At 42.5% G+C, this 14,565-nt stretch overlaps 1 protein-coding gene across 1 annotated transcript in view; it reads right to left on the bottom strand.

Moving 5' to 3' along the window:
* Window positions 1–1,260: 1,260 nt before the first annotated feature.
* The window catches only part of NFU1 (NFU1 iron-sulfur cluster scaffold), a 39,266-nt gene continuing 25,961 nt past the window's right edge, over window positions 1,261–14,565 (bottom strand). The window contains exons 6-8 of the mRNA XM_040414450.1: window positions 13,016–13,079; window positions 9,133–9,307; window positions 1,261–1,683 (exon numbers count right to left, since the gene is read on the bottom strand). Coding sequence (XP_040270384.1) covers window positions 1,633–1,683; window positions 9,133–9,307; window positions 13,016–13,079 — 290 coding nt within the window. The 3' untranslated portion in view covers window positions 1,261–1,632. The remainder of the gene's footprint in view (window positions 1,684–9,132; window positions 9,308–13,015; window positions 13,080–14,565) is intronic.

Genomic DNA, 14,565 nt, shown 5'->3' with positions numbered 1-14,565 from the left:
TTAAAATGTTTTTAAATGCACAGATAGGAATACGGAACTCATTTACTGAAGTCTCGTGCAACCTCGGCTGAGACAGTGTTTTCCTACATGGAGCACATACATTTTAATGCTGTACATGGAAACCGCATTACAATCAAGGTTTTTTCACAAATCCACTTTTGACCTATGATCGGAGGCTCAATTTGCTTAACCCTATTCTCAGATGTCACGGTCACTTGATGTAAAATGACCTGGTGGGGGTCTGCTGTATTATACAGCCAGCACTTACCAGGTATGGAGTGGACTACGCTCGCAAGCCCGCTCCATACACACCTCAGACATACAGTTACATCCAGATGCATGACAGGGTTAAAATTTGGATTTCTTAGGTCCTTTTCAGACGAGCTAATACCACACATCGGGCTTGCAGTGCGAATATGCAGCAGCTCCCGTCCTGACCTCCCAGGACTGCTTGGGTCACATAGCATTATATTGATTTATGATGCTAAGTAACCCTTAGAGGCCTGGAATGTATTGGATAACACTCACAGCATTAGGTCAGTGTTATCCAATACAGTCCACAACTGTAAGGGTTACATAACACCATAAATCATTATACTGCTGTGCAACCCTGGAAATGCTGGGAGGTTAGGACGGGAGCTGCCACATACTCACACTGCGAGTCGGATAGGTGGAACTCGCTCGTCTGAAAGGGGCTTTAGTCTTGCAACCTGCATGACCAGCACCCCAGGTATGCTTACACTGCTCCCCTCGGTCACCTATATAGGGGTTTGAAGTGTCAAAACTGCTGACAGACTCCCTTTAAAGCATAATCACATATCCACAAAATATGCTATAAACGCCCTGTTAGCAGATTGCAGGACACCCTATTTTCCATACTTCTCCACTGACGTCTACAGAAGTGAGGAGAATGTGTTGGCCAGGAACAGGTGAGGTCCCCAGAAGCATATCTAATGTATATCAGACACTAATTTTCTGTCTTAATCTCAAATCAAACTATACTAACATCACGCACCTCTCTCTTTGGTGCCATTTGTAATCGATGTTCACACTAAACACCTACAAAACCACTTCGGCTTCAAAAGGGAAGCTGCGCTATCAAAGGTAACCAGAATGCGGCTTCTCCATGGCTATAGTTTCATTCTACTTCTGCCCCTGCAGTGCCCATTAGTGACTGATGTGTCCTATACTAATCCAATGATCATGACACAGACGTGAAGACACACTACAGTCTGGAAGGTAACACAGATAACGTTCCTGTGTGGATGACGGTATACTTTATTTTACTCTTACACCGATAAATAATTCAGCATATACTACAGTGGAGTCAGTACAACATTAATGTGTGCTTCGCTCCAGCATCTATTCAGCTGTTTTCACATTAAAACAAAGAAAAGAAAAAATAATAAAATCACACAGGCAACGTGACTATGGGACTCATGGATCCAACACCTCACGGGGTACTGGCTTCCCATATCAACCAGAGTCCAGCTTACTTTTCCTAAACTGCACAGCGCAAATAAAACATGGACTGACTGGCCAGAGTTGCTTTGTATACCAGAGGCCCATAATGGAAATAAGGACAACATGTATCAGCGGTGTCACATGTCTTGGCCCATGTTATTAGGAAGATCAAGAAGATGCAGGTTCTTGTCCAACAGCTTCATCGTCGTCATCAGTCACCTAAAGAAATAAATGGAAAATGAAGAACTTCAAATTATTACAAATAAAAAAAAAGGTACTAATGGTTCCCAGATACTGTAATCTTCATGGGGAGACAAGGCCACCTGTCCACAACTTGAAATGGCCGATACCAGGGAACAACAGCGTGCAAACCACACAGGAATGAGAGGCTTTAGATTTAGGCTAAATGCATACGATCAGGATTGCATGCGGATTTGCGTGCGGGAAATCCGCACCGTAGGTCATGTACATTGTATTCTATGAGAATTTGAAATTCTCAAAGCACATGATGCAAATTTTTTCTGCGTGGATTTTGACCTGCGCTGCGGATTTTAAAATTCGCAGCATGTAAATTTATTTTGGTTTTTCCTGACCGGATTTCTTCACTTAGTAAAATCCACATGTGGAAAATCCGCACCAATTAATGGGGATTGACCGCACAGATTTGCCTGCGAACACCTGCGCATTTCAGTGCGGATTTTAGTGCGGATTCTCCGCACATGAATCCTGAACGTGTGCATGTAACCTAAGCGTGCCTTTAAAGGCATTGTCTCACTTCAGGAAATGGCATTTATCATGCGGATGAAAGTTAATATAAGGCACTTACTAATGTATTGTGATTGTCTATATTGCCTCCTTTGCTGGCTTGATTTATTTTTCCATCACATTATACACTGCTCGTTTCCAGGGTTACAACCACTCTGCGATCTAGCAGTGGTGGTCGTGCTTGCACATTATAGGAAAAAGCGACGGCCTCTGGTGGCTGGGACCAGAGAAGTGCTCATAGTCCAGCATTTTTTCCTATAGTGTGCAAACACGGCCACCGCTGCTGGATTGCAGGGTGGTCGTAACCATGGAAACGAGCAGTGTATAATGTGATGGAAAAATGAATCCAGCCAGCAAAGGAAGCAATATGGACGATCACAATACATTAGTAAGTGCCTTGATTTAACTTTCTCTACATGCTAAATGCCATTTCCTGAAGTGAGACAACCCCTTTAAGTGTGACTCTATACAAGAAACATGACCTTGGTACAGGTCTACATAGATTGCCTCCTGGCAGAGCAGAAGAGAAAATATTACAGAGAAATTAGATAAAACTAATAATCATCTCTAAAAAGGAGAGAAAAAAAAAAGACGAAATATGTTGGGAGAATTTATTTCAGCGGTGAACATTTGATACAAAACTTAATTTTTATTCCTTTTTTCAAAGCAAATTTGTTCCAGGCTGGGTCCATATACTTCAGTTCAGATATTCTATTTTGTAGGTGGACTGGTCAAATTAGGATTTGTCAGGTCTTCAATGTTCCTCTATACCGAGGGCAGCATAGGATAAAGGGGGACACTAAAGTTTGGAATATTATATCGTTTTTATGATTTAAAATGCTATTTGTATAAATGCTGATGGGACTCATAGAAAGCCTGAGTCCTGCTAATCCCAGCCTCACACACTGATTGCAAAAATCACAAATTTGGTTTGTTTCCATTCAGGACAACGTATGGATTGCTCATCCATGAATAGACAGTGAAGTCTCCATAGCCGCAGTCCTATTGAAGAAGCCGTCGAGGCGGCCGCCATTACCATTTACACATGGTAAGAATCATGAGTGCACAGTAATGTGGCTTTCATCCAGTTTAAGGGTGCATTCACACGACCATGGTGTTTTGCGGAACTATACTGGATTCCGGCCGCAACTATAATAGAAAATGCCTATTCTTGTCTGTGGCTGCGGACAAGAATAGGACATGCTCTATCTTTTTTTGCTGGGCCGCGGAACGGAACCACAGATGTGGACAGCAGACGGTGTGTTGTCCGCATCTTTTGCAGCCCCATTGAAATTAATGGGTCCGCAACCGTTCCGCCGCGGACCCATTCCTACGGCCATCTGAATGAGCCATAAGAGAGTGTTCTTGTACGGGTTGTAGTTTACAGCTGCACATAGAGATATAGCAGTTACATGGCCCATTATACTACATTGCATGCACAGATTTACAGAAAGTGGGGGGTATCGATATGGCATACCGCAGCCGAATAGTCTCATTAACAGTGATCAGCTCCCATCTATTTAACTAGGGATATTGTGCAATATACATATGTATTTATTGATGGTTCACCCTAATAGTGCTTCTGGCTGGCATTTTGCTGGATTCCGTTTAGAATTGGATTGCTATTTTTAAATGGATTTAATAAAATCATGTATTTAATGGGGAACTATAAGGACTCCAAGTCTCTTTTTTTTGCATAGGAATAATTCAAGGAGTGGTTGCGTTACTAAATATGAGGATATTGCAGTGTGAATTTGATTATGATTTTGGACTCAGAGAAAGCCTGTGAGTCCTGCTGTCAATCACTGTATGTGGGTGGGGTTAGCAGGACTCACAGGCTTTCTCTACTAGTCCCAACAGCATTTATACAGCTTTTTACAAGTCAACACTAAAGCTACGTTCACACTTGCGGTAGCCTTATCCGGCAGGCTGTTCCAGTGGGGGGGGGGGGGGGGGAGACAGCCTGCTGTAACCGTGCTACTGCAAGTCTACTGTGCTTCCAGAAGTCCGTTTCGGCCCTATTCCCTATAATGGGGGCGGGCCGGAGGTCCGGCCGCAGCACGGCAAACATGCAGAGACGGCCGGAATGGATTTCCGGAGGCATGGTGGACTTGCATTAGCACTGATTCGGCAGGCTGTTCCCGGAACAGCCTGCCGGTAAAGGCTACCGCAAGTGTGAAAGTAGCCTAAATCAAATCATGAATACTCATTGGAATGCTGTTATAAGTTGGCAGCACGGTGGCTCAGTGGTCAGCACTGGGGTCCTAGGTTTGAATCCCACCAAGGACAACATCTGCATGGAGTTTGTATGTTCCCCCTGTGTTTGTGTGGGTTTCCTCCCACATTCCAAAGCCATATTGATGGGGAACTTAGTTAGATTGTGAGCCCCATTGGGGACATCATGATGGTAATGTCTGTAAAGCGCTGCGGAATATGTCGCTGCTATATAAGTGCATAAAATAATAAAACATTTAATATATGGCCCAACAACATATAGAACTGGTTATTTATAGCTACATACTGATCACTTGTGACTCGATGAATGCAGAAGGGACAGAAATAATTGCAGATAAATATTCTTTGGTAACACGAGTAATCTGTTTCACCAGAACTAATGGGATTAAGAACCGCAATTGCAAGATTCTATATTGTACACTGAGACCGCAACTAATCCAGCAAGTTGTAGCTGTAACGCTGACATCTAGAGGCCACTATGTGACCTGCGCGGTCAAGAACCTGTCATCTGTACAGAACATGAAAATCACGTGAAACAAGAACAAATAGAAATAAAAATCAGCAACCTTTCCAGCATTCTGAACTATTGCCCTGAACTGTAGACCAATGCAATAAATAATTGGCGATATAACGGTGTCTACCCATGTTAGATATACAGAAGTCTATGTGTTGATAGGTTATGAAAAATCATCTATTTTTAAGATTTTAATAGACTAACTCCAACCTCACCTAAACACACAGTGCTGGTAAACACTTCTGCTGCGAGCGCTGTCCGTATTGGTGTCGCCTGGGCGCAGTACCCAGTGGCTCTAGCGGTTTACAGTCGTCTCGTGAATGTGGGATGCAGCATCACTAAGGACATGTTAGGCCCGTCCACATGTGGTGGAGTCTTCCAGCTGCAGATCTCACCACAAGTCCGCAGCAAGATAAGCATGTGTTAAATGTGGATTTTGTGTGGATGTTACCAGTACACATCTTCCCTAATTCATGACATAACTGACAGATTTGGGGATCTGCAGCGTGCTCTTTCTCCATGACATGTAGAAGGGGTTTTCAAAACTCCATCCGATCCACATGTACTGAACTGCAACCTGAGGTGTGGCGCCTTAGTCTCTGTACACACTGGCATCATGGTCCATCGTGTAGCAAGAATATGAAAAGAAGCTCCAGAACTGCTATTACTTGGGGAATGGAAATAATTACTAGAAAAGACATGTCAGGAGAAGAGACAGGTCCTGTTTAAAGGGATTCTCAAAGATTCTTTATAATTTGGCAAGGAGGACTTTAAAATGTCCCATCACTCCCGCTCCAATCCCCACATAGCCTGCAGCAGTCACATGCCATTCATAGTTTCTGTGACCGCTGCACTAGACATTGCGTCACTACAGGCCTAAAAGGCATTGCAGTGATGGTGCAAGTGCACAGGGACACTGCCAAATAAAATAAAAATCTGAGAGAACCCCTTTAACATTCTATTCCTACTACATCATACTCACAGGAGACTGGAAGGAGAGCTCTGTGGTGCTCATCTGTAGTAACGTCAGACTGGAGACCTCCTGGGACTAATGTCTGCTGTTTAAATGTGACCACGGCATCTGAAAGCCAACAACCAGGAATGGCTACCCTGTTGTGCCTTTTCATGAGTGTAAACAGTTATATCTACCGTACTTATTTTAATTATAATGGGTATCCATTGCCTTTAAGGCCTCATGCTATGATCTATACCAGTGTATAACTGTACAGCAGCAGCGGCGGCATGAAGCGCACGGCGTCATAGCAACCAATGACGCCGTGCGCTCCTGCTGTCAGAAGGAATCCCGGCCGGGTTACCACGGACCGCTCTCGGCCGCGGAACACAGCCGTGTGCATGAGGCCTTAGAGCAATGTTGATTTATATTCACTATTTTGTATGGATTTTCATGTAGGGCGAAGTAAGTCCATGGGAAGATTACTGTGCCATTCAAAGAGCTAGTGTAATTGTAACAATCTATTATACATTTAGACAGTTAGAAGATACACGGCACCTGCAGATTTAGAGGCCTCATTGTATTTCTTATATGAACATGAATTCCACAGTCTGAGAATTGTCTAGATGTTCCTCAAAGTATACATTCATGTATCAAAGTTTGTCCCTCGGCTCCAAGACAAGGCCTCCAGATGTCAGAGGTGTGTAGTATTAAAAATATCAGGCATGTATGAGTTAACCCTTAATGGTATGATGCTCATACAACAGTGCCACCTAGATATGAGCAGTTAATACTACACCAGTAGCAAAAGTGCATTCTGGGTAGTATTATGACGTCATGTTTCTTATCAATGCACACGACTATCCAACAATGATTGGAAAGTTCCAAACTAGGAAGGTGTGTTCATCTGATAAGTTTTGGGTTAAGAAACCAGATACCAAAAAGAGAAAAAAAGACAGAAAGAAAAAAAAAAAAAAGAAAAAAAAAAGAGAGATCTCTGGAGAAAGATTTGGATTATCAGAAAAACTCTTGAGAGCTGACTGCCCCAAGACTCTGCACATATCTTGACCCTTGAGTAATGTATATTTTTGTTTTATGTAGTATTGATATAAATCAATTGGCTCAATACTTAGCCAGATACCTGCTCATTTGCGGACGTGAAACATTAGTTGCTACATCAATATTTTCTCAGATTTCAGTTACGATGCAGATAACTGAATAAAGGAGATAATATTGGACAAACTCTCTGTTAAGAATCTTTATATTGCCTAGTTTGATAAAGCCAATAATTTATAAGTTTTGTTGCAATACTACCCCATACAGATGTAGCAGGGTTAGCATCCAACTCTTAACTCAAATTTCTTAACTCATCGCGTTATCTTGAGACAAAAGCCATTGAAAAACAGTTGAAGGTGTATGCTTAGATTAGATAAAACCAACTCAGAAATCTCAGAAAACAGGAGTGTTAACTCTACTACATCCGTATCTGAGATTAGTCATCATTTTGGGCAGAGAAAGGGCTTGTATCTGTCATTTTCTTGATTGAGTTTTTCAGCATAATCCATTGATTTTATATCTCTCACAATTTTAAAGCCGCATTGCATATAATTCTTGTGTTGGTTGAGTAGGGTTTTGTTGGCACCATATAGTGGCGAATTCTGGGTACTGCATATCATTGCATATTATTGAAATTTACGTTGATTAATTCTTGATTGTATTTTAAACTATTGTATAATAAACCATTTATATTTTTGCATAGACGCTTGTACCCTGTTTTACTGATAGCACAAAATAATCAGGTTCTCGATTGAACTCTTTCTGAGATGTTTATGTCCATCTTGCGGATCAATATCATTTGCATAATTTTTCTTATGATCCGTTAATATATATTTTTTATATTTATATATAAAGCATTTGCTTTATATACCCGACAACCCCTAGTGGCCATCAGGGTAGCTGATCATTCCCTGCAGCGGTCTCGATCACCCTGAAGGATCTGAGGCTGCCACAGCATTGTTGCCAGTGAAATGCTCATAGACTCCAATGCTAATGAGAATGAGAGAAGCAACCAAATGACTACATCTTCAGGGGAACTTTGAAACAGTGTAAAAAAAAAAAATGAGAAAAATGTATATGTATGTATATGTGTATATGTATATTATATATATATATATATATATATATATATATATATATATATATATATATATATATATATATATATATATATATATATATATATATTATGATGAAAAAGGGCAGCACTCCACTGGATAAAAATAAAACAAACTTTATTTACCCATAAGGCTGTAGCGACGTTTCGGCTCTTACACAGGAGCCTTCCTCAAGCAAAAAGGCCTTTTTGCTTGAGGAAGGCTCCTGTGTAAGAGCCGAAACGTCGCTACAGCCTTATGGGTAAATAAAGTTTGTTTTATTTTTATCCAGTGGAGTGCTGCCCTTTTTCATCTTATACAATTCGTTGGATTGGCTTTTATCCACATTGGGCCTGTGCACCCTTTCTTCTATATTTCATTGTGACGGTGCTGCCATCCCTTTTTTTCTTTTTTTATATATATATATATATATATATATATATTCCAATTACCCCCTTTCCCCAAAATTTAAATAAACAATATAAAAAAAATAAAAAACATCATCGGCATTGTCATGTGCGAAAATGCATACTATTAAAATAGTTATCCCATACGGTGAATGGCGTAATGGGAGAAAACATCAAAATGGCAGATTCAAAATTTTTTGTCACTTCACCTCCCTCCAAAAATTGAACAAAATGTCATGCACACTCCAAAATTGTATCAACAGAGATACAGATCATCCCGCAAAAAAAAAAAAAAAAGCCCTCACACAGCTCTGTAGACACAAAAATAAAAAAGTTATGGGGGCTATAATATGGTGATGCAATGAAAAAAAAAAATTTCCCCAAAGTTGTATGCAACAGTAAATGGAGCCTTTAGACAAGTACAACTTGTCCCACAAGAATTAAGCCCTCAAACGGCTATGGGACTGGAAAAATAAAAAAAAAAGTCATGGCTCTAGGAAGGCAGAGAGTAAAAAAATTTATAAAATGAAAATGGCCTAGTTCGGCAAAAAAGACAACAGAAGGATCAGCTCAACCCCTTCCCTGATATCAGCCCCAGCGATTGTACGTATGATTACACAGAAAGACCAATAGCTAATGTACCTGCTCCACGCCTTCCACCTCCGGGATATAGAACTGCAGCATATTCTGAATGCCACTCTTTAGTGTGATAATGGAGCTTGGACAACTGGTGCAGGATCCCTGGAGCTTCAGCTGAACAATACCATCCTGAAAGCCTCGGTAGAGTACGTCACCACCGTCTTCTTGTACCGTTGGCCTATAGAGAAGGCGAGATTAGGAGAACTGATCATAATTTCACCTGTAAAATCTAAAACCTAATCCATGCACAGCCATCTGACAGGCCCTTCACACAAAAGCCTCTTCCACATGTCAGTGGTCTCCATGGACCGATCACGTACCCATTGGCTTTAATGTGTGTACTCGCACATCAGTAGTTTTCCATGGGCCGCGGAAGCGTGCGCTATTTTTGTCTGCGATTATGGATCCCTCACGCACATTATAGTCTATGGGTTTGAGAAAGCCACGGACACGGGACAGATGGCATCCATGTTTGGTCCATGGTTTTCACGGATCGTTGTTAGAATTGCTCTGGAAATTAATTTTCAGCCTAGCAGACACTGTGGGATTCGGATGACACATGAAGACCAAACATGGATTCTTCACAGACATCGTCACAGATGAACCACTGAACCATCTGGTCACGGATGTCGTCACAGGCACAGACATGTGAAAGAGGCCTAAAGCTTGTGGGTGAATCTGCCAACTATCTGCACCTACTGAAAAGCCACCCAACCTTGGAATGGGATCTTATGCACAGCCACCCGTACCACCCAGAAAAAGCGGAGAAGCCACCAGGGGACACAGTGCTTACCTAGCATCGCTACCACTTTGTTCAAGCGACTGGAGGTTACAGAGGTCGGACCAGCCTCCATCGGACATTGGTGGCACATCCTTGCAATATGCTGCCAATGGCAACCCCTTTAAAGAGGATCGGTTGGGTCTCTTGATTGCAAATACTTGCATTACCCATGAATTAACATCACAGCAGCTTATAACTCTGTATGTTGGTGTTCCTCTGTTGTTCCTCCTAGATATTTTTACATAAGTTGACAATGTGGTGTTACAGTTCCCCTTGTGAAAGGTGTATATCCCTACCAGGTCTGCCCTGATTGGACAATATCAGACACCCTCAACTGGTAACAGGTCACAGATTCATACATTTCCAGGTGAAGTACACAGAGGAACAGCACAACACAGAGTCTGAAAAGAAAAGATGCTCAAGAAATGTTATATTATGGGGAATACATTTATTTAGTAACCAGACATGTCAGGCCCTCTTTAATGATCTCTGACCTCACAAGTCACAATATTTTTTTTTAGCATTTTCTGGGTTTTTGGCAACGGTTTTTATTTTGAGACATTTTAAATATTCTGCCCTATTCAAGGTCTATAGAAAAAACACCTGTAAAAAAATGTCATGCATAATACTCTCTCCCTTAGGGCTCATGCACACAACCGTATGTATTTTGCTGTCCGCAAAACATGGATCCGCAAAAAAAAAAAAAAAAAAAATGCAAAACCCTGCATTTGAATCTACCCATCAATAGCCAATCAGCTGTTTCATAATAGCTCAGATGCTGAAACTACACTGCTCCGTCCATTGTGTAGAGCTGATGACTGCAGAGCTGTTCCCACTGAGGTAAATGGGAGCAGCGCTGCAGCTACAACCTCCGCCCACTGCACAACTGATGGAGCAGTGGAGTTCCAGCGCTTCATTTTCAATGGGGCAGCACACCGTGTGCTGTCCGCATCCTCACTTCCGTTCCGTAGCCCCGCAAAAAAAAAAAAATAGAACATGTCTTGTCTGCATCCACGGACAAGAAAAGGCATTTCTATTATTGTGCCGGCCATGTGCGGTCCGCAAAATGCGGAACGCACATGGCCGGTGTCCATGTTTTGCGGATCCGCAATTTGCGGACCGCAAAACAGTTGCGGACGTGTGAATGGACCCTTAAGGTGTTGTCCAGGATTATGGAAGGGGGTCTGCTTCTTTTTTTTTCTATAAACATCACTGTTCAAGTGAACAATGTTGGGTAATACCAGACAAAACCAATGGACGGGGTGCTGCTGTCCATTTAAAGGGGAATTCCGGTTATATTCTATCTCAGGAACTTGGATAGAAGTTGGGCATGTGTGCGGCCACGGTGTTCATTTCAGGGGGCTCCACAGGGTACAGGGTTCCCATTCCTGTGATTGGTGGGGGTCCCTGCATTATAATAGCTATCCTCTATCCTGTGGATAGGGAATAATAATATAACAGGGACGCCCCTTTAAGCTCATTAAACTCACTGTGTAGAGCTCTGCAGAGACACATTACTAGGACTGCTGTCTCGGGGAACACTTGCAGGGAGTTTGCAGCTTTCCTTTCCCACTCCAAGCTCCGTGAGATTAAACAGAATGGCATGCCGTCCGACCAGTCCGGGGTTTTACACAATTAGTGATAAAAAGGTGCAGCAGAGATGTCATTTATTTTTACTCCAGATGCATTTCCCACTGATGAACTGCCGCGCCTATTACTGGGAGAGCTCCCTGCTTAGTGTGTCATGAACCCGACCTAATACCGTGTCCTCTGCTATTATACCGAATCCGTGCCTCTGGGTGCAGCGTTATGACTTCCAATGCTCAAGTCGACCAAATGCGTCATCACAGGTGACTGAAACAACCATGTGACAGGATGGGGGGAATGACATCTAAACAAACACGCGGTACATGCCTGACAAGCGAGAGGTGCAGAGGTGTCGGCTAGGTTCACAACTCCACTGCAGATTATCATCACAAAAAATGCATGCAGGGCAGACCACCTGAATTTATGAAGGAAACCCAGTCGACGATGTTACAGTCAATGGGATCAGTAGGGGGCCACTGGGGTCCTGCACATGCAGCTACTGTTCCTATACTGGGTTAGAAAAACAGAATTTTGCGGCAGATGTGAACCTAGCCTTCCTTGCCTCTAGGGATGAGCGAACTTGTGTTTTCAAGTTCGGCGTACAAGGTTCGGGTTATCGTGGTAGCGGAATCCATAACGAAATTCTTAGATAACGCGAACAATGTACGTCGAACTTGAAAACACAAGTTTGCTCATCCCTACCTGCCTGCTATATATGATGGCACCAATACGGAAACTAACACGAGCGTTCCCAACCTTGAGAGCGGGGCCCAGGTCTCACACTATTAGGAAAGCAGAGATGGCGATGCATGCAAGACACCCTCCATTCTATGGGATTTCCGAAAACAAAAGAAAGTGCGATCAGCCATTTCCAGCAGTCCCATAGAAATGAACGCCACCAATAAATTCCCAGCAGCAGGAGACATGTCCCCGTTCTCAAGATAGGAGCGAGTCCCAGAGGTGGGGCCTGCACCTATCATACATTTACAGTATATCCCAAGGATATGCCATAAATGTCAAGATGGGAATATCCTTTTAATGGTGGGAGTCTGATAACTAGGACCCCCACAGATGCTGAGAATCTTACAATAGGGGTGTCCTGCTCTACACGGAATTCTATGGGAAATACAGAAACAGCCAAGAGCTGTAAACACAGTGTCCATTATAGGATACCATAGCGAAGGATCCATTGGATGGCTGACATTTCCAACAGACATTTGGTGCAGGGACGCAGACAGATCTGTGGAATGGCCAGGACGCTTGGAGATGACTCTCCTGCCCAGACTGAATTTCTCCATAGAAGTCCCAACTAGGTTCTATGGACCCCAAAATAGAACCTCTAGTTTAAATGACCAACATATCAATCTTCTACAGAGAAATGTTTTGTATCAATTCTGAGTGACCCACAGATTATTCATCAGAGTGAGCCTACGGCCAGGTTCTCTCCATGCCTATGGCTAGCATTACTACATACAGCAGAGCAGACTGCAGAAATATCATGGCTGCTGACCTACTTACCTGATTCTGGTATCCAGAAGTTCTTTGATCATGGCCACAACTTCGTCGTCATCTTCAGAAGCAGCTTTTACAGGAAACACAGGTGAGAGTTAGCCAAACATACTTGGGATTCCTCGTGCTTATACAAGGACATGACTCAAGGAGCGGAGGATGTATGTAATTCAGGGAGTATTCCTTGTTCTCATTTCCCTTTTATTAACAAATGTTTAAATAATCTAGAGAAATGATCGTCAGGAAGAGCTGGGACCTTGCTTCCTGGAGACCATATACTTTGCGACGTTCGCTATACTTGGTGGCGGTTCGGTGCAGTTCAGGCCCTCTGTTTCCCATGCATCCCTCCCAAGGACTGACACTGCCAGGCGACTGCATCTTCTCACCGGGCCATGTAGAAACAAATAGGTGCAAGCGCGGTAAGCAATTGTTCAGCAGCAGTTGATGCACTGCACACGTGCCGAAACCGAGGCGCATGGCTCCAACGCATTACTTCATGGCTAGATGAGAGGACCCTGATGCTTGGACTTGTAAGTGAAGGGGTGTGGAAAATGGAGGAGCTGAGGTGCTAGGACCAACCCTTAGGTGCACTGAAGCCCTAATTTACATACAACAGAAAACAGTATTTACTGGAATGGCGAAACAGATTATTGCCACCCATGTATCATTTGAATCAGCTGGATAAACCCTACCAGACAGCATGACTGGTTCAATATGCTTGATCCTTTAGACAGGTTCTCTTTAAGGGGTTCTCCAGGATTTAACAAGTGATGACCTATGTACAGGATGCCAGACCCCACTGATATGATTTTAGTAACAGTTCATCAATTGTTAAATCCTGGAGACCCCATTTAACCACTTAACACTTTTGTCCCAGCTCTGCTTTAAGAAAAGGACTTAACAGTTCAGCCCGAGCAGAGATCAGACAGCAGGGTGAGGGCTGACAATCTAAGCGTGAAAAGAAGACCAGAATCACAGCATTATCTACTCTACTTCAGGAGATATAGCTGTTAAAAATCGGGTTGGTAGTGATAGCAGCTGAAAGTGAAAGCAGGTTTCAGATGCTTTCACCCCCGACCCGATTTCTAACATATATATCTTCCTATGTAGTGGGGATAATGCTATGATTCTGGTCTTGTTTTAAAGCATATATTTTTTCAAACAAGACCATGCTCATATCTCTAACCCAGCCTGAGATATGAAGAGTTAAAGCAGACCTCCCACTTCAGCTGGCTGTGATCTCAGCCAGCCTGGAGGAAGGGGGGAAGGGGCAGTGGGGGAACTAACAGCCTGCAAGGAGAGAAAGGAGGAAAGAAAAAAAAAATAATACATTTGGCAACATCATAATCCCAGTGACCCACAGAAGAAAAATATCATGTTATTTATACCACACAGTGAATGTTGTAAAAATAAAGCCCACAAAATAATTTAATTAAAATTGTTTTTTTTTTATCTTTCCCCCTAAAAGTAAGTTATTTAAAGTATACCTAATACTTTATATATACACACACTTTATTAAAAAAAGTGTTGTAAATGCGATTAAATACATTTTTGTAATA

The sequence above is a fragment of the Bufo bufo genome, chromosome 1 (genome assembly GCF_905171765.1).
Source record: "Bufo bufo chromosome 1, aBufBuf1.1, whole genome shotgun sequence".
Taxonomy (NCBI): domain Eukaryota; kingdom Metazoa; phylum Chordata; class Amphibia; order Anura; family Bufonidae; genus Bufo; species Bufo bufo.
The sequence above is the reverse complement of the archived record's forward strand: the minus strand, read 5'-3'. Positions and strand labels throughout refer to the sequence as shown.